Source organism: Rhipicephalus microplus, chromosome X (genome assembly GCF_043290135.1).
Source record: "Rhipicephalus microplus isolate Deutch F79 chromosome X, USDA_Rmic, whole genome shotgun sequence".
Lineage (NCBI taxonomy): Eukaryota > Metazoa > Arthropoda > Arachnida > Ixodida > Ixodidae > Rhipicephalus > Rhipicephalus microplus.
The window spans coordinates 441,817,463-441,838,087 of record NC_134710.1 but is presented as its reverse complement, the minus strand read 5'-3'; the positions used below and the strand labels follow the sequence as shown (position 1 = coordinate 441,838,087).

At 45.4% G+C, this 20,625-nt stretch overlaps 1 protein-coding gene across 1 annotated transcript; it reads left to right on the top strand.

The window, feature by feature from the left end:
* The first annotated feature begins 3,975 nt into the window (after window positions 1–3,975).
* LOC119161811 (uncharacterized) lies at window positions 3,976–6,949 on the top strand. The gene is made up of 3 exons (XM_037414322.2): window positions 3,976–4,182; window positions 5,852–6,022; window positions 6,253–6,949. The coding sequence occupies exons 1-3, from the start codon at window positions 4,174–4,176 to the stop codon at window positions 6,709–6,711; spliced, it is 639 nt and encodes a 212-aa protein (XP_037270219.2). The 5' UTR covers window positions 3,976–4,173; the 3' UTR covers window positions 6,712–6,949.
* The last annotated feature ends 13,676 nt before the right edge of the window (window positions 6,950–20,625 follow it).

Genomic DNA, 20,625 nt, shown 5'->3' with positions numbered 1-20,625 from the left:
ACCGAGCGCTATGCCCGGTGAAACCACAGTTGTAGCACACGGGAAGATCACGGTTTATACTATATTCAATGGAACGAATCCTGGGCCGCTGCTGTCGGCGAGGAAGTTCGTTATCACGCAAACAACGGTTTTCTGCCACTCTCTGGAATTCATTGTATTCGTCGTAAGTTATATTTTGGTAGTAGGGTTGGTACTGTCCTTGCCGCAGCCCTGAATATAAGAATGTGGCCGTGCTCGTCGTGATCGTGCGTCATAGGCAGGGCCTCTATCGTATAGACGTGGCTGATACTGAGGTGTGGCATGAGAATCCTCAAAGCCCTCCGCCACTCGGTGCGAGGAGAATGAAGCAACGTTTCGCTCGAACTCTGGTGGCTGATAGGGGGGATGAGTGCTTGGGCGGTTTGCCACTTGCGCGTACAGGCCGAGTTCTTCACGTACTATCTGCCGGATTGTTGTTGCAAGATCAAGCGCCTGGTTGCTGTCTATGCTCGCGATGGTCGTCACATTGGGTAGCCTGCCGAACTTCGGCGTGATGCGTCTCGTCTTTAGTTGTTCAAAAGTGCGGCAATGACGAATGACATCGGTGACAGATGTCAATGTGTCTTTCGCGATGAGGAAACTGTAAACATCCTCGGCGATTCCTTTTAGAATGTGCCCGACTTTGTCTTCCTCAGACATTCCGGAGTCAATGGTCCTACATAGCTTTTTGACTTCCTCAATGTAGGTCGTGCAAGTTTCACCTGGCACTTGAGCACGTTGCATTAGCGTCTGTTCTGCTCTTTTCTTTATCGTTGTTGGGTCGCCGAAGCGCTCTTTGATTTCAGAAACAAATCTGTCCCACGTCGTTAGCGTTTCCTCCTGATTTTCGTACCACATTAATGGAGTATCCGTCAGAAAGAACACGACGTACAAAAGCTGAGAAGCGGCATCCCATTTGTTAGCGGCGCTCACCCGTTTGTAATGGATGAGCCAAGCCTCGACGTCTTCATCTGGTCTGCCGGCAAAGGGACGAGCATCTCTCAGTTGTGGAGCCGAACTGGTCGGCGCAGAAGTCGAGAGGGGTCGGTGTTCATTTGCGTTGTGGGACATGTCCAGACCAGATGGATTCGGTGGAAGTCCAGCAATGCGACGGCTCCGTCGAAGAACTTGCGGTTCACCTTCCGTCTTCGGGTGTCGATTACCCCGCACTTCTACCACAACTGTTACAGCGAGCTGTGATAAGATGGTTTTATTTACAGTAGGTGAACGACGGTCGTTTGAGGCAGCACACAGCGGTCGTGCCAAGACTCTTCGTCTTCCTCTGCTTCTCTTCTCTACTTCTCTACCTTTTTCTAGTATGTTACAATATATATATATATATATATATATATATATCACCCCTCCTCTCTTCAAGAATTGGAAAACTCTCCCTCCGTGGTGATGATGCCTTTTATTTTGCCTCTTTCGTCTTATATTCAAAAGCTTCAACCATTTTCGATCACTGCACATCTGTGGGATCTCCATTAAATATCTTGAGCCTCACAGGAGGCATCCATAGTTATTGCTGAAAATCCTACTGTGGATATTGTGCCGAGTGCTGATGCGTTCTCTCTCACGCAACCTTTACCAGTGAGACTTTTATACCTGCCTTGAGGTACTTTTTGGTTAAAACAACAGCACAATAAAGCAAGTGAAGAATGCTGAATAGATGGTTTGGTTTTTCAGTAGAATAGCATACAACCTCTAAAACTTGGAAAAAGCCAAAACATGACGGCGCCATCAAACACCTATTCATAATTAGGAACTTCAGTGCTTCAGATGCTATACCTTCAATTACATATGCACTATGCTTCTCTTTGTTTACTGTGTTATTGCGTACACCAATGGGTGCCCTAATAATCATATGGTACCGTTTGACTGCGAAAAGTCGCATAAGTGTGAGCATCATATCTTAAGACAAAGACATCCACGGCAGGAGCACGTCCAACACAAATGATTAAGTTTAACTGGTACATTCGACATAATTACCAAAGTCTTGGCGTGCAGTCATCCTAAGTGTATGCACTCGGCGTTCGCATGCACCACGTTAGCCGGAATATGCATAATCAAGGTAAAACACTTTTGGAGAAAATAAATGTTTTTAGCCTTGAAAGTCAAGTGCACCTTTCATGCCAGTCTAGTGAAAATGGCCAGGTCATTCACAGGTTAATGAATACTGGGTATATCACTAGTTGCTTCAGAAATTCTTAAACAGATTAACAGTTTATCGCGAAAGGGTAGCATTCACGCACCCAGGGATGATTTCTCAAGATCAACATTTAGTCCTAATGATTGAAACAATCGCTCTCCCAAGGATCATCTCTGAAGGGAACAGTTAGTCTTTATGGGCGAAATAATTACTCTGTTAGGAATCGTATCCTAAAATCAGGTATTAGTTCTTACAGTAGTAAACATTACTCTTTTCGGGAGCAACCGTTAGGGCCCGTGTAAGTTACCCTTCTAGGACTAACTGTTTCTCCTCTTGCAGCCAGTACCCAAAAAGACAATTCGTTGTAGGGAATCCGTTGATCCCCAAAAGGAGTAACCTCCCCTTTAGTCCTTTTTTTATATCAGGCTTGTTAATGTGAAACCAAAGATGCATTTAAGTCTTTTATTAAGACCTAAATTCCGGGTTTAATAAAGATGTCCACAGTATGGACTCGTCCCTTGGACGTTCTGGTCCATATTTTGAAGTCTGCTGAACGTATAAATGTCCGAAAAGAGATGTTCATGACATTAGAGTTGACGTTTTTTTCTTTGCACCGGATGGTTCGTCCGTTCTATTGGTCATCAGAATAAGTACGGAGGTCCACTGGACCTTCTAATGTCTCACGCATAACATCTATCTGATGTACGAGGGATTGTTAGTGGTCCATTAGAATTCGATGGAGGTAGGCAGGCTTCAGCAAATGTTTCCAGGATGACATTATCCATTGTGACCACAGCATGATAGTGTGCAGTGATAGCAATAGGAGTAACCGTGCAATAACTATTTTCTGCACTGTCGATTTGAGAAACATTGATGGTCGCATGTCTTAGGCGAAATTAGCCTACATGAAGAAACTTGAGGGAGACCTCTGGGAAGGCATTCCTACGTAATGAATTTCACTTATGCTACTTGAAAAAGAATCATATTTCTATAAAAGCAAGTTCAATACCGAAGTGTCATCTGTGCTTGAAAAGTTTTGGATCAAAGCCGTTTTACCTAATGAGATAACAATGGTTGAGCAAAGAAACAGAACACGAGAAAGATATATAGAGACACAAAGCGCTACTTTTTCTTCTACTCTTGTCTCGTGCTTCTTCGCGCTACAAGTGTTATACGGATATGCCGTTTTAATGCTACACAGCTACGCTTCATTACTACAGTCAGTCCTTTTGCCGTTTCACCGAATGTGTTGAAGTCTAACGACATTTTTCTTGTCCTACCATTTTGTTTCTCATTTCAACATTTACCAATTAGTAATTCAAAGGTTAGCTTCAGCAATGCCGAGCAATCTCAGATTCGTATCTGTCGACTGCGCGACGACCACATCTCGTCATCCTTAGTTGTGTTTTCTTCGCACGTATCACTCCACTTCATTATATGCGTCCTAATTAAAAGCGATATGGTGATGTCGTGCGCACTTGCCGAAACATCTTCCTTGTGTATATACACCTTCGATAGGAGCGCTGCTCGCACGCGCGTAGGAGAATCGAAATTCCGTGAGTGACGCTTACGTTTGGCGTTCGGTTGTCGTGTAAGTGCCGTTATGAGACCATCGCAAACAATAAGGACACAAACCAACCCTGTCGATCCTGCCGGTGCGTGCTTGTCGGATTAGTGATTCCGGCACCACGCGATTAGTGATTCCGTCACTCAGCAGCGACTCCTGCTGAGTGACGGCGAGGCCCCCGTGGAAGCGGTGCGCTCTCATTAGGCGGAAGAAGTGCCGCAACAAGGGCGGCCACTGAAACTGAGAGGAATACAGAAAGGGGAGTGACCAGGGCATCGCGTCCTCCTCGTCATTGCCGCATAAATTCCCGCTGCAAAGCATCACTCAGTGCAATGTAGGAGCGGATCGTATAAAACAGCTGTGGTCCAGTCACCGAGGACACAACACGATTTCACCACCGCAGCAGCAGCAACACAAGCAGCGGCACCAGTGAGCAACCATGTGGAAGGTGAGGAGCGCCTCTGAGGAACGGGAAGTGCATAGCGGGGCGGAATTCACACCTTGAGGAAAAAATATTGAAGGGAACTATGACGCTGCTGTCGGTTCACGGTTATCTTGTGTTTATGTACCACGTGTCTAATCTTCGTGCAAGCGGCGAACGTTTCTACCACGCTATTGGCTGCGTGTCACATTGGCCGTAATTCGTGAGTAGCGAGGCAAAATTATTTCCCTTGAAAGCACATCATTGCTTTCTAACATACGGGGTGTGCAAACGCGGACAGAAGAAAAAAAAGTCAAGATACCACAAACGATGTGGGCGTCCTGACTTCTTGCATGTGTCCGTGTTTGCAGGCTTAGTATTTAGGATGATCACTTACGAACTACAGGTGCGCTATTTGCGCATTGTCGTATTTATACCTTTGCAATGTAGCAATGCCATTCGAAGAAACGCGATCAGTAGTCTCATGCCACTTTGACACGAGGGTAGCACGTGTGCATTTTCGGCTTGATGATTAGAGAATATCATGTGCTCGAAGACTGAGGCGTGTTCTTATGGGCACCATGCAACGGAGCCTCTCTTTGTGACAGCTACGCCACAGCTGAACCGACGTGTTATACATTCGCCATGGAATCCAATTTATTACCACCAGGCGTGAGTATCCGCAGTTTGAAAGTGTAAAAAGCGCACATGCAATGATAGACCTGCAAAAGTGTATTTCTTTAGCATCTCAATGTCTGATACGCCTAATGGGTGATACTTGCAAAAGTTGGCCTATTTATAAACGAGAGACAGGTAGAGGGCTCCGAACAGTGCGTGGTCACTATAGGCGCTATGCCCAGTGCGCTATTTAAGCAGACTTCTATTAACTCTAAACAACTAAGTACAATAACAAAAAATTAAATGCCCGAGGTTCTGTTGGGCTTATTTTGGCGCATGTTCACGCATAAGGTATGAAATTAGTGTCCTGCTAAGATTGTGTTGCTCTTTGGGGTCTTATATTCAACAATTACAGGAGGCGAATAGATAGACATTCTAAGTATGGCTTTAAAAGAACTCTGAAAACAGTGCAAACAACCTACGTGTTTTGTCGGCAACATTTCCGTAGTTAAGCAGCTTGCGGAGAAGGGCTTTGGTACCCCCCCCCCCTTGAATGTCACACACATATAACAAACAACACAATCCTAATGCCCTTGAAGGGTACAACTGAAGCACTTCAGGTGAGACAACTTATAGTATGTAGAAGAAAACCATCGACCTGAAAGCCGTGGTTCAGGACCTAAAAAGCCATACGCTTCGTTCAATCCAATTAAGCAGATTCTGCTTAGGAAAGAAGTATAACAGCTTCACATCTGCGCAAGCTGAATTCACATGACGAGGCGAATGCCTGTTTCAGCCCACTTACAATCTTAATGTTGCTATTGTGAACAAATAATCGCACGCTATCAACTCATCAATGGTGTTTTGTATGGGACGTCATTAGATAATGCTGAGCTGTGGGGTCACACTCCTCAGCTTCCTAAATTCGCTATCCCACATTAATTTTTTCCGTTAATGCCACTGGTTTGTAGCTGCCAGTTGGAAGGCTTTCTATTGAGCATTTCATTAATGCCATAAATGGCGCGCGAAACCTGCCTCTCTGACTCTCGCTAAGCGTTCGACGCCCCAATACATGCAGGTTGTGATCTCATCCGTCCTATTCTACACCGTCATGGCAAAGGCTGGTAATATCCCTGGTGGATACGGCGGTGCAGCCTTCGGTGGTCTCGGAGCAGGCAGCGCTCGGTTCCGAGGCGGCTACGCTGGACGTGGCTATGTCGCCGGCGGTGGTGGCGGTTATTATGGCGGAGTAAGTAGCCATTTGAAGCAGCCCCACCACAAACACCAACAAACGTCTAACCAGGATGCCATGCTCTGATACTGAATGGCATACCATCTCCGTTGAAATTTTTTACATGGGATAGCTTTGTTGTTTTCCAGTGATTACCTAGCACATAGGCTTCACGATGAAAAAAACAGACAAGTTGATCGTGCACGTCCACCAAGTGTCCTGACATAGTGAATCCGTGTGTTTTGCAGGGTAGCAGAGCCTACGAAAACAATCGGCCGAGGCCATACAGTTTCGGATACGTCGCTCAGGCGCTGGGCGGTTCCAGCTCTCGCCAGGAGGTAGGCGATGGCAATGGTGCTGTCCAGGGAGTGTACACCATCACCACGGCGGAAGGCGGCCAGCGCAAGGTCAAGTACACGGCCGACGCAGCAGGCTTCCGTGCCGTGGTCGACACCAACGAGCCCGGCACACAGAGTGAGAGTCCAGCCGACGTGGCCCTGAGGTCGTCCTCCCCGCCGGCTTACGTGCTCGCAGCCAAGTACGGCCCGACTGGGTCGTCGTATGCCGGCGTCAGGCCGAGCACTCTGTATGGTGGCGTTGGTGCCCTCTATGGTGGGGAAGCTGCCGGATACGGGGCCACTGGTCTCTACGGAGGTCTCGGCAGCCGAGGCGTTGGAGCGCTCGGCAAGCACGGCGGCTGGCACTAGTGCACCGGTCTTCTATGTGTATTCTACGCCTACGCGTACCTTGGTTTTTGCCACAATAGTGTCAGTATGCACACTTCCACTGTGTGATCGACTTTTACACCTGGTGTCTTAGTCGTCTACTTGCTGTTGACACCAGGCTCACTGGATGCTGCGGCTGCTGGAGGTGGTGGGGAAAAGAGGGTCATTTGCTCTGCTTTGTTGCATGTACGAAAAATAAACACATGGTTTGAAATAACGAGATGGCATTTGTACTCTGACGACTGAAAGAAAAATTCTGAGGGCTCGTTTTGCTTTGCTAGACACAACAATATTTAGGACTAAGAGATAAGAAAGCCAAGGAAAACATACGGGAGATTTCTTCTAGTAACTACAGTGTAGGAAGGAAGGAAGGAAGGAAGGAAGCAGACAAAAGTAGAAGGCAGGGTGGTTAACCAGGAAGACAAACGGTTGGCTATCCTACACTGGAGGATTAGGCAAAGGGTCAAACACAGGGAGCAGGAAAGACGAAATAGACCCTTATCTTAAATACGCCACTGGACGGTGAGCTTTTTGCCAGTTTCGCTTCGCAAAGGAGTGTGGGATAGCTAGCCCCATCATAAGGGTATGGAAAGCAAGCCGTCAAATGCGTGAGTGCTGTGATGTTTGTGTTGGCGGCTAGTTCTCGGTATCGGCCGCTGCCATCTCACCGCTTTCTAGCTTGAACGAGCTCATAGTACTCTCCGAGAAGCCTTCTGAGCTGCTTTTGGTGCACAATAAGCAATATTTTGTACCCTTCAACGGGTTGGAAAAGCAGTTTGGCTTGTTATGACTGGCAATGCATGGATCCAGCCTGCAAGAGCCTCTTATCGGCGTCCCTTCCAGACGCAGTCCGCGTCCAGCAGGAACAAAAGAGGTGTCTGTGTGTGCTGCAAAAAACGCGCATCAGTGTCGCTGGGACACACAGCCTGCGTCGTCCGCTGCGGTGCCCTCAAAATGGCGGCAGACTGTAGTTTACGTCCTCGGCACAAGGCCCACCCTTTATTGAAAAGGGTCTATTACGATGTAAACGGGTAAAACAGGCGAAAAGGTAACATGCCATAGGCCGGTGGCATCTTATTCTACTATAATATTTCATAATATTTTATGGCATAATACTTCGTAATAAGTACATGCAGATAAAGCACTTCTGATTTGTTGTTATAGCCAGTAGAGAGGCGAACAAAGAAGTGTACATGGTACAAATTATGATATCTGAGATATATCGTCCCAAAACCACAATACGATTATGAGACACCCCGCAGTGAAGGGCTCTGGAAATACTGACCATGTGGTGTTCTTTAAAAAAACTCTTAAAGCAACAATTAGGTCGACAATGATTGTTGAAATAGTGGTTCGGTAACCTTATGGTGATTTTTTGTGCTAAAGAAGGGCTTATTTTGAAATAAAATCACGTTTTAGTGGCTTGCATTGACTACAGCACTTCAAACTACCCGCCTCAAGAAGCAAACCGACCCACGTCACTGTTGTCGTGCACAACATTGCCCGGCTTTACAGCAAGGTCGCTGACACTAGTAGACAGAACTATAGCAGCGGGATCCACAACAGCAACAACGGCCATGAATCAATTTGCAGCCATGGACCCCGACATGGTAGACGTGTTTTGCTTTAACTAGTCCCCGATAGAAAGCACGACTTTCCCAGTTTAACCAAGCGGAAATTGAATTTTTGAACCACTCAAGCCATTCCTTATAGTAACGTCCGGCGGTTTTTTTCTCTAGGATCAGAAACGAACAAGAAGCATTTTATTGCGTCTCTTGATGCACAGAACGTTTGTTTATTTACTGCAGCTAGAACGATTGCTAGTGATTATTAGTAGGCGGTTGATCTGACGTCATCCATATCACTTTCTAAATGTCCTACTGCGGCGCATGTATTCTAGTGCATTAACCCTAATTTCTCGGTATGTAGGGCACCGCCGTTGATAATATTGTCGTTTTAGATGTCATAAATTGAACTTTCACTCTGAGGTAAATTGCTATGCGACATTACTTTCCCTTTAGGGTGACACCACTACGCGAAATTCGAGCATTTCATCTTTATCAATATGTGACCAGCGCGGCCGGTATTTGACCCGCGACCTTCGGGTCAGCAGCCGAGCACCATAATCACTGCTCATACGCCACGGAGATTTGTACAAAGTACTGTACAGGTCCCGTGCTCTTACTACATGGTAGTTAAATTCATTCTGAAGCTAAAATGTAGACAAAAGAGTAGGAACAAAAATCCGCGAGAGCAGTTATTTTTTGTAGCCCATTGCCAAGACGCAACTCCGTGTAATTGATCAAATCCAGATTTGTGCTGTTTACAATATTTAAGAGCATTTGTTGCCGGCATAGGCCCATTTGTGCCTGATTCTGTAGTAGGGTGTGTTCAGATAAGATTGCACACACTTTTGGTGAAATTTACTGTGGATTTAGGCAATAGCAACAGAAATAGTTTCGAGCTTTTTTTTTCAAAAAAAAACTGTTAACCTGAAAAATACTTGAGCCATCATGAATGAGAGGCAAGGGATATACGGTCTTTCTGGTTTTGTTCAATGTGCGGTAGTCGACGCAGAATCGCACCGAGCCAATTTCCATGCGCACGAGTATGGCAGGTGACGATAAAGAGCTTGCGGAAGGGTGGATGACGTTTGCTTCAGCACAGCAGAAAGGTGTTTGTCGATGGTCTCACGTTCGCTAGCAAAGACACGGTATATGGACAGCGCCGAACAATATAAGTTCCGTCGGTATGCGTGTACGCGATGAGCTGCTGCCGAAGTCTGCTTTAGGGCATGTGAAGGTACGCCGAAAAAGGATTTATGCTTCGGTAACAGCGCGAGTAGTTCGTCTGCTTCTGGTGGAGTCCCATCGATGCTGATTGCATTGACGAGAGGCTCAGTAGTCGGCGCATCTGTTGGTGAGCACGATTGAAGCACGCTACTATTCGTATCCACTACAGCGATATCTTGTCTATCCACGCTGCATACTATAACCGTGCCCTTGGGAAGCACAATCGGCTTATTTGCGATGTTAAGTACTGCGAGAAACGTGGTGCCGTAGGTGAATCAGACAAGACTCGATGCTAGTGCAATACCTCTGGATAAACAACGGGCTGATTGGGCGACTAGCACGTCACTGTGATCAATAAAGTCTGACATAAGACAGTTAAAATTTACCGTTAGTGTAATAGCGAGGGTTAAGGGAATGGTGTAACCCTGCAGCAAACGTTCGTTGCGGACAGCATCTTACAATTGAGCGGGATAGAGTTTACGTGGTTTACGTGCGCCAACTGCGATAGTCGTGCCACCTATCCGAAGGTTGATAAGTTAGAGAACAGTGAAAAGAGGAAAAAAACGAAAATGTTTACCTCTGTCACCGCGCTACGCATTACTAAAAGTTTATTTCGGTAATATTAAAAGTAAACAAATATGAACCACGCACCAGACAAGAAAACATTGTGGTTGCTGACTTAGGTCTACAGACGTTCTAAATGGAAAGCTATCCCATAAACTGCGCTAGCTTATTCGTAATACTCTGTCATCGAAGCTAACTGAAGGCAAGCGAAGCCTTTTTAAACAATCGTTTGCCGAAACTAACTGAATCTTTCAACAACCACGCCAAAATCATTTAGAAGCAGGCGTCCGAAAGCGCCGCCATGCTTACGTACACTACGTACACCACACTAACACAGTAACTTTAAATGTGAAAGATATGCGCGTATGGCAAGCGGTACAGATAACGTACGTATGTGCACATGCGCACTACAATCCCGCTATCACAGTAAGCCCGCTATACTATAACTGTCTATAATGGTGATAACGTGCTCGTGGACAAGTGGCACTTGAAAATTGTTGACTCTTCGTAGCCGCTGATGTGACGAATCTTTTGGGTAGATGTCATCAGTCTCTGGCAGGTGCGGAGCCAGAAATATTTAGGGGGGGGGGAGCAATGCGTCCGGTGTGCCACCCCGTGACTACGCCTATGCTGTTTCGCATATGTATGAGTCAATTTTGACAAGAGATGGAAGCAGTGGCATCAGAAAGTACCAACATAAAATAAGCATATAAGCGCAAAAGGACAACAGGGCGAACTGAATATGGTGCCGAAAGCCATCAATGAAAACTCTAACGGACTGTGATGATTGGCCACAACTGAAAGCCATTTGCGCTACTTAAGTTAGCGCCAGTATAAAGTATTGCAACCTTACGTAGACGAGAACACAAATTCGCATAAATAACAGATATATCGGCTCCCGTGTCAATCAATAAAAGTAGGCACCCCTTTTGTCTTACACTAATGTGTTGTGTCCCTTTCTTTTATGTACTGCGATAATACACACTACGTTCATGGATGACAAACTAGCCCGATAAGCAACCCTTCTGAACTAATAACAAATTGGCCAGGCTCTCTAGAGGTCTTGGTGTTTTTTTGAGTGATGGAGCCTTTCCTATAAACACTGCACCTGCTAGTTTTCTGAGTGGTAATCACAGGCAGGGGTCGCCCGTCTAAGAGGGGAAGTGGAAAGTCAAAGTACCAGATGGTAGGTGCGAGGCACCAGGAAGTAAAGTGGTTGCTTGGGTCTGTTGATATGGCATAGTGAAAAGAAGGAGCACGAAAAACGAGAGACCAGACAAACGAGGACACATACAGCCCTCCGTCTGTGCCCTTGTTTCTCTGATCGCTCGTTTATCACGCTGTTTCTCTTTCACTAAGAGAGGAGATAGAGGAACAACGCGTCAAAGTGCGGCGCTGGTACTCGCTTGAAAAGGGCACCAAATTTCTTTTGTAAACGTCGTAGCTGCGGCGTTCGTCCTTCTAGCATTCACAGCAAAATTGTAAAATATCGCTGTGAACTACATAATAGTAACTAATTGGGCGATGTGAGTGCCAGAGGGCGCCGAAGGAGCAAGTTAGGGGGTCAGTCACCAGGTAGTTTTCGGGGGTCAATCACCAGGTATTCACTAGTTTGTGTGTGTGTATTTGTGTTCTCTCTGTTCGATGCGGCAGGCCTCCGTCCTATCTTCAATCAGGGAGAAACTACGCAGCTTGATTATCAAACAAGGAATTCCTTTATTGTTGACCCTCTTCCACGAAACATCCATCCCCAACACAATAAAGGTCGTAGGTTGGCGAGGGCTAGGGCTTTCATAAAGAACCTCTCCGGAACAGAGACATTTGTGGACGCGGCGCGCCACGCCGGCGGCAGCGGATTTTCCGTGGCAGTAGTCAATGACAGGGGAGAACTTTTCTCGGCAGCTTCAGTGAAGACCTCCTTGGTCGATGTAGCAGAACAGGCTGCTGTAGCGCTGGCATTACTGGACACGAAACGCACCACGGTGTACACCGATTCCCGAGCGGCCGTTAGGGCGTTCGCATCGGGATTGATAGCCACAGAGGCAGCCAGAATTCTCCACAGCAAACCCCCCTCAGACGTTATTCATCACATAGTCTGGTTTCCCGCTCACATGGGACCAGACGTACTGCCGGGTCACCTGAACCCAAACGAGATAGCCCACGACTGTGCGCGAGGTTTCACAAGCCGCGACGGGGTGGTCTCTCGGGTGGGTTCGGGAGAGCTCGTCCACAGTGATCCTCTCGTTTCTTTTCACGAGATAACATCTCATTACAGAGGAGAGCGACAGACTTTTCCCTTTCCCCATCATAAGCTCCACAGATCACAAGCAAGCACGCTCCGCATGCTCCAGACGGGGTCTTACCCCTCTAGGGGCTTTCTGAGCATGCTTCATCCGGATATTGATCCACTTTGCCCAGATTGTGGTGAATTTTGCTCTTTGAGTCACATGCTCTGGCAGTGCCCTGCGTTACAGGATTTTAAAACAGAAGAAGACTGGACGACGGCAATCACAGACCCCAGACAAGACGTCCAGCTTCAGGCTGTCCAGAGGGCCCGTGAACGAGCGGAGAGGCATGGCCTCTCTGTTCCGACATGGGACTAGCCAACGGCTGGGTGGGGACCTACATAGTTGGCCCGCTGCCTTGCCTCTCAGGACCAAATAAAGTTGTTTGTCCTGTCCTGTCTCTTGCCCACCAGGGGAGGAGGTACACGTACACCGAACACGCAAATTTTTGCAGTAGAGTTAAGACTTTCTTTTTTCGTAGGGCAGGGTTTGTCGTACGCCGTGTTTTCTAATTATTGAGTTGTACAATTTATAAGGACCTTTGGTGTGAAAAGGGCATGGTTTAAAAGGCTGTAAAATATTCAGGATGTGGGGTGGGCTTGAAAGTAAACCGAAGTTCAGATGCGAATGGAATGGAGGCTGACGCCAAGTCTAGATGATGTGAGGTCGAGGAAAAAATGGAGAAATTGATGGTTGCCTGGAGTGAACTGCTGATGAGAATCGCAGAGCTGGATTTTGCATTGGCGACAGAGCAAGAGAAAACGACTGCTATGAGAAAAAGGCTCAAGTCCACCGAGGATGCACTAGCGAAGGTGAACAAAGAAGCGGCCGATGGAGAGAACGGTAGGGCACCGGCAACCAGAACGGCGAAGAAGAACGAGCAAGTAAGTTTGGAAAAAACAGGTTCAACCAGTGCAATGGTCGCAAGACCCAGCTTCAGCGAAGTAATGGTGGGGGGGGGGGGGGGGCTGGAAGCGGACGAAGCAACCGGAGTCAAATGTGCAAGTAACCCCCAGGTGCAGGACGCTCCAGATGAAAAGTCACAGCACGTGATAATCGCTGGGGACTCGAATTTAAATCAATGTGCAGAAGCGATCAAAGAGAGGGTAGGAGGCGACGTGAGGGTTGCGGTAAGAACGTTCCCAGGATTCAAGCTCCAAGCAGTCATGAGGCAAGTGAGCGCAAAACTCAAAACTACGCCTGATGGACGAAAACTCGTGATAATTGCAGGCTGTTTAAACGGTGTCTTAAATGAAGATACCACAGGACTAGCGACCACACTGGCGAAAGGGATCGATGACATGCGCGCCATTTCTCCTCAGGTGCAGGTAGTTATATGCACAATACTGGAGGTACCGGTGCGTGACGGCACCCTGCAAAAAGTGGTTGTCAATGCAAACCAAGACATGGCAGATGAGTCGAGAGAAAAGCTTTGAGGTGGTGGAAATAAACAGGTAGGTGCATTGATAGGGTGGTTTTCAACGAGACAGAATTCACTTCGACAGAAGGCTAGATCATGAGGTGGGTTGGCGACTTGCAGGACGCGCAGCAGCTTTTTTGGGAGCACGCGGGTGCTTCGGGGTCAAGAATAGCTAGTAACAAGAAAAACTACCAGGGGAACTCTTTGAGAGGTGGTATACAAAGATAAGATTCTAAAGTGGCACCAATATCTAAGACACGTAGAGTCCGGGGCGGAAACCGACGTAGCCACGAGGGCCGTGCCAATTTAGACGTAGGGTTATTAGCATGCAGGGTGGCAGGAATAGGCTGAAGTGGCAAGACATATAAGAAAAGCTAAGGGAGGAGATGCCGATGGTATATTGTTTTGTAGAAACACATCTTAAAGACACGCAACAACCTCCTAACAATTCGGACTACGCGTAGGAATATTGTAATTGAACAGAAGTCAGCAGAAACGGAAGTGGTATTGGGGCATTCATTCATAAAGGTACAGACTGCCAAAGGGTCAAGCAGGAGTGCAAGGAATATTTAGGGCTAAAAAGGAAAGTGGAAGGCCAAATGACGCTTCTGGGTTTTGTGTACTTGTGAACAGTGGCAAAAGCCAGAGAAGAAAAGCAACAAATGGTGCAGTGCATAGGAAATGACATTGACGAGCTAGGAGAAGATTGCGAGGTAAATATATTGATACACAACAGAGATATGATACACAACATATTAACAGATATGAGTGTGCACAAAGAATGTATAGATGAATATCATGACCCAACAGCCAGAATGCTAATGAATATGTGTGAAAGGCATGATTTAATCATTTGCAACAGCCCCTAGAAATGCGAAGGGCCGATAACATGGGTGGTGGGAAGGCTGCAGTCAACGATAGATTACGCAATAATGTCACATAGGTTGAATGATCGGCTAAGGGTGATGAACATAGAATATGGGTCCAGAAGCTCAGGTAGTGATCACAAATGTATCGAGCTGAGTTTTGGAAGAGAAATAATTTTCGAAAGATGGCATTACGAGCAACCACAAGTTAATAATTATTCAGAAAGGCAAATAGAAATAGCAACTAAAAATAGCGAGAAAATAATCGCAGAGGATGCTGAAACAGAGTGGGCGAACACGAATGTAAATCGATTGTTTGAGTTAGAGCTTGCTAAGGTATGAGCCACATCAAACAGGAAAAGCAGACACAAACCGAAGAGCTGGTGGGATGAGGAAGTTAAGGGAGCCATGCTAAGGCGTCAGGGAGTGTCCAGGGAACACAGGTATGCTTAACAGAGGGGTCCACCGGAAGATGGTGTAAAAAAAATGGGATAACTTTTTGAGTTGCACAAGGCAAGGGTCCAATGCGATCAGTGCAAAGATTAGTAGAAGGGGACCCAATGGATGGCGGAAGTAAACAAAAAGTATACAAAGGCAGCTGCAAAGTTTTTGGAACAATCTCAACTCTATGTAATAAGACATGGATGAAACGGAGTTTTACAACTACAGTTCAAGGGGTCAGACTAGAAGGGTATGAGGCAATGGAATATATAAAAAGAGTTATGACAGAAAGTTGTAAACACCAAGAAAGCGGAGATGAGGATTGACCAATTAGCTCAGTGGCACCATTGGGACAAAGAGAGTGGGAAAGGGCAGAGAAAAGAGTTCTTATTAGCATATCAACAGGCTCTGACAGCATCGCAATCTTGCTAGTAAAGAAACTAGGACCAAGCTCTAAGCAAAAATTAAAAGAGGCAGGAAGCAAAGGAATAATAAATGGTGAAGCGCCCAATGGGTGGAAACTAAGCAGGAAGAGGAAGGAAGGAAAACAGGAGGAAAAGAATGGCAGTGAGGTTAGGCAGCCAATAGGCAGCCGGTTTGCTACCCTGCGCATAGGAGGGAGATTGGGGAGATGAAAGATAGAGAGCATGATCTACAAAGAAAAAGGGGACAAATTCAATATAAACTACTAGTGTCGTATAACATTGACATCAGTAGTGTACAGGCTGGTGGTGCAGATAGTATTGATTGATTGATTTGTGGGGTTTAACGTCCCAAAACCACCATATGATTATCAGAGACGCCGTAGTGGAGGGCTCCGGAAATTTCGACTACCTGGGGCTCTTTAACGTGCACCCAAATCTGAGTACACGGGCCCACAGCATTTCCGTCTCCATCGGAAATGCAGCCGCCACAGCCGGGATTTGATCCCACGACCTGCGGGTCAGCAGCCGAGTACCTTAGCCACTAGACCACCGTGGCGGGGCCGTGATGCAGATAGTAAAGAAAAAACTACACACATGGGTGAAGAATGAGGAAGTGCTCGGAAAACTAAAAAAATGGGTTCTGTAAACGAAGGAGGCTGGAGAAGAATCTGTTTTCCTTGATGCAGTGTGTTGAAATAGCGCAAAAAGGACACAGGCCCCTGTGGCTCGCGTTTCTATATATCAAGGGAGTGTACGATAGTGTGAATCAAGAATACCTGTGGGGGAAACTGGGCACATTAAATGTGGAAGATGGAATAACTAGTCTTCTAAAAGATATCTATAAAAGTAACAAGGTAGTTATCAAATGGGAAGAACAGGTATCTGAACATTTAAACACAACGCAGGCTTCGACAGGGATGTCCCTTGTCACCTTTGGTATTTATGCTGTATCTCCAGAGACTAAAAGCCAAATTAAAGGGGAGTCGAGTCGGATTCACCGTCTCTTTTGCCAAGCAAGGAAAACACATTGAACAGTCATTACCAGCATTGATGTATGCAGATGATATAGTATGAAAAGCCGGCAACAAGGAAGATCTGCAGCGATTGATAGATATCTGTGGTAATGAGGGAGATAGGTTAAATTTGAAGTTCAGCAGGAAAAATTGGCAATCATGATCTCAATGATAACTAAAGCAGTGAGCATAAGATACAGGAAGTCATTCTAGAAATAGTGGATAAATACAAATACTTGCGTGTATGTATTAATAACGGGGCTGTGTGTCTAAGGGAGCACGAAATATACGTAATGACTAAGTGCACCAAAAATGTAGCTGCGATGAAAACTAGGGCTTTGTGCAACTACAACAGGTATGACGTTGTGAGAGGGATTCGAAAAGGTGTCATGGTCCTGGATGTGATGTTGCGCAATGCGGTCTTGTGCATGAAATCAGAAGTTCAAGCGATATTGGAAATTAAGCAACGTGGGATAGGTAGACTTGCTTTGGGAGCACACGGGAATACCCAAAATGAGGGGCTTCAGGGAGACATGAGATGGACATCATATGAGTGCAGGGAAGCTAGCAGCAAGATGGAATTTGAGGAGCGATGGATAAAATGGGAGAGGAGCCCTGCGCAAGGAAATTTTTCTGTTACTTGTACATGACGAATGTCGATACTAAATGAAGGAAACAAACTCGAAAATGGTCAAGCAAGTATTTATACAACAGCAGAATACCAAGCGGAAAGGAAACATTGGTTAAGAAGAAGGTGACGGAAACAAAGAGGGACATGTGTAAGATGAGAATGCTTAAGAAATAATGACCGGAGACCCAACGAACCTTTGAGCAGGAAATTCCAAGGGAAAAGATCTGCGATAATTCTCGGGGTAGTTCTCTGCTCTTCGAGGCTAAAACGAGAGTATTGCGGGCCAAAACGTACCAAGCAAACTACGAAGGCACATAGACGGTATGTAGTGCGTGCGGAGAGGAGGAGGAAACGACTGAACATTTGATAATGTCCTGTGAAAGGCACCACCCTATAGTCGAAGGTAATGGCGCCGAAGTTTTCAAAGCATTAGAATTTAGGGACAGTGAAGGCAAAATAGACTTTAAACGGGTACAAATAACCAGGAGGAGGCTAACTGATTAGTGGATACAATGGAAGCGTGAGTGAAATTCAGTACTTAAACACACAGTGATAGTACTTACCTTATGGCTATGTGGCGTTTGCCCCCGCCTGATCTAAAGGACACAGCCGGATCCATCCATCCATCGATCCATCCATCCATCCATCCATCCATCCATCCATCCATCCATCCATCCATCCATCCATCCATCCATCCATCCATCCATCCATCCATCCATCCATCCATCCATCCATCCATCCATTCATCCGTCCGTCAGTCCGTCCGTACATCCAGGACAGGTGCTTGGATTCACGACTCGAACTAAGCGCTCGCCACCTGGCTAACGTGACTGAAAATGGTGCTAACAAGAGCCAGTGCAGAGGGTATTAGAACTTTTATTAGTGCAAATGGCTGCCAATGCGCGAGCCTTTCAGCGTAGAAAAGTGCGGTGGCACTAGTGTCGAGCAATCTTCCCGGGCGGGTCGCTGGCAAGCGCTCCGCCTCTGTGTTGGTACCTCACCGTCGCGCTGATAGTGCGATCTCCCTCCTTTTTCTTCTCTGTGAAAGATCCTCCTTTCTCATAAATATGTCTGAGCAAAAATTGTTCGATAATAATAATGTCTTTGAAGCTTGTGCCTACCCCACTTCATCTATAAGTGGCGCAATGGATTATACAATGTGCCGAGCGCTTTTTATTGTCGCATAGCACTTTTTTACGCAAAACGAGCTAGCCGGTACATATAAAAATGCAAAAAAGGAAAAAAAGAAAAAATATTTTGCACAACAAAGGAAGACTCTTGGCCCTTTCCATGCAGAACACCACAACTAATATCGAATAAGAGGCGCTTTGCCTCGGGTTTTGTACCCACATGGCAGAAGCAAAAAAAAAAAAACTCTTATTGACGCAGTCCGAATAACACGAGAGTATTTTCCAAGCTCTTTTCTATTTAAAAAAATGGAATGCATTCATTACAGCAGCACCTACAGAAATGCAAACACGTTTCTACTGCAGAAAAACGTCTTTTGTAAATATTTTATTTCAGTAGATTGGAATGCATTCATTGTAGTAGCAGCTACGAAAATGTTTCTACTGAAGAAATGAGTCTTTTTTAACACTATAGTGGGCGATTGTGCGAGTTTATATGTGCTACACCACAAGTTGTAGAGGTACAACACTACTACTACTAAAAATAAGTGAGACCATGAAATACAAGGTTTGCATATTTATAAAGTACAATGACAATAAAAAAGTTTTCAAAAGCATAAAACTTTAGGGCCTTTACACAAAACGTAACATAAAGCTAAGCAGACTGAATGACAGAGCTAAGGTCACCTTTGTTAAAAATGTATTTAAATAAAATTATGTTATGGTTGCAAAAACGCTTCAAGCGACACTGAAGTGGGCAGAAAATTGGTTTGGGTTAGGTTTTCTTTGAGAACTCTTCAATGTTTTTATTCAACTATTTATCCATACAAAAAAAAATTAAGCTCAAAGGATTATTTTAGAGATCTAGTCAGAAACTCTACTCTTGGAATCCCAGATATTGAAGTACTTCTCGTATTCTGATGACGTTGCGCACTCAACAAAATTAAAGCTTGTTGTGTGATCTATGGCGCCCTTAGGAATAAATGTACTCTATGCTTACTGATTATGAACTACATAGGGCCCTGTAGAAGCCAACAAAATCTATGACTTCAGGGTATTTGGTGTGGAAGTGTTGCATGGCGTCAACACGCGAATTTTCTAGCTTTAAGTATCTTCCCACAGAAAAACTGATTATTTTAGAATAGTGAATGAGCAATTTATAAATAAAATAAAAACTGTTGAAACAGGCAAACATCAAACCGCGATAAAATGTTCAAAAAATAACATTTTTGAACCACTGTAGCAATTCATATCCTACTCAATTTCAGGTGTTGATTTGTACTTCTTCCTTTTTCATCCCGCGACTTGTTCAGACCCTTAACATAAAAATGCATACGTGTGACCACGTAAAACCTAATCAACATAGCCGTTAACCACTTACAATGCTCATTGCAGCCAACACTCCCTGTTTTTCTGCTGTTGATTACTGCCAGTACATCCAAGATGCTGCCTTTGTGTAAGTCACTCTTACTAACGCATCCAATGAAAATGTATTCAAGTTCACTAATAAAAACAAAAACGTTTCAGTGAAGGGTACAGAAGACTACCAAAGTCACAAGATTTTTTAAAAACGGCAGCATTTAGGGACTGGCCATCTGATGCAGAGAGCAGTAGCTCATGCATACATTCACTGCGCTTTGTTCTGAGAACACATTTTTTGCAATATAGCCTGCCACATAGTATGTAAGCCTTGAATTTCTATGCAGATTGGCGTATGGGTGGTCTGGTGCCGTAAAAGAACTCTTGAAGCGAACCTTCAACATCTTACAGGTCTCCTTGATCAAGCAACACGTCAATCAGTTGATGCTGCTTGCGCATGTTAGCAGTCTTGTCTGCGACAGTCAAAAGTGCGCTCACAACTCTCTCTTGAAAGTTTTATCCAGCAACACTCTTGGCGAGGTTATAATAGCTTAGACAATTAATGGTAGTTAGAAGTTGTTCCGGAGTAGGATGAGTGCTGCATCCAGATGATAGCCTAACAATACCAATAAGATTTTCACGTTTCTCTTGGCTTAAGTGACTCATGAACAGGTATGAATAGCCAAGCTCTGCATATATACAGATAACTAATAAGACCCAAGACACTCGTGATAGTGACCCTCAGTTCTTCTGTCGTAGATTCACTCAGGAAGTGCTTATTAGGTCTGTTCCCCTCTCGAGAGGAATTTCAAGAATTCTTTAAGGTCTGTTACTGCAGGAGAGTTGGGCCTCAAAGATTCTGCCGAAAAACGTGATGTCATAATAGCTATGAGAGGTTTCACCCTCCTGCAAATGCAACAGTGAAGAAATAACCCCAACAGCTAAAAGAGCATTTTCTAATATATGCTCTTGA

Excerpts from the sequence above, each read along its gene's own strand:
- LOC119161811 (XM_037414322.2), top strand. Across the intron at positions 6,023-6,252 it reads GTGGCGGTTATTATGGCGGA|GGTAGCAGAGCCTACGAAAA; the intron begins GTAAGTAGCCAT and ends TGTGTTTTGCAG.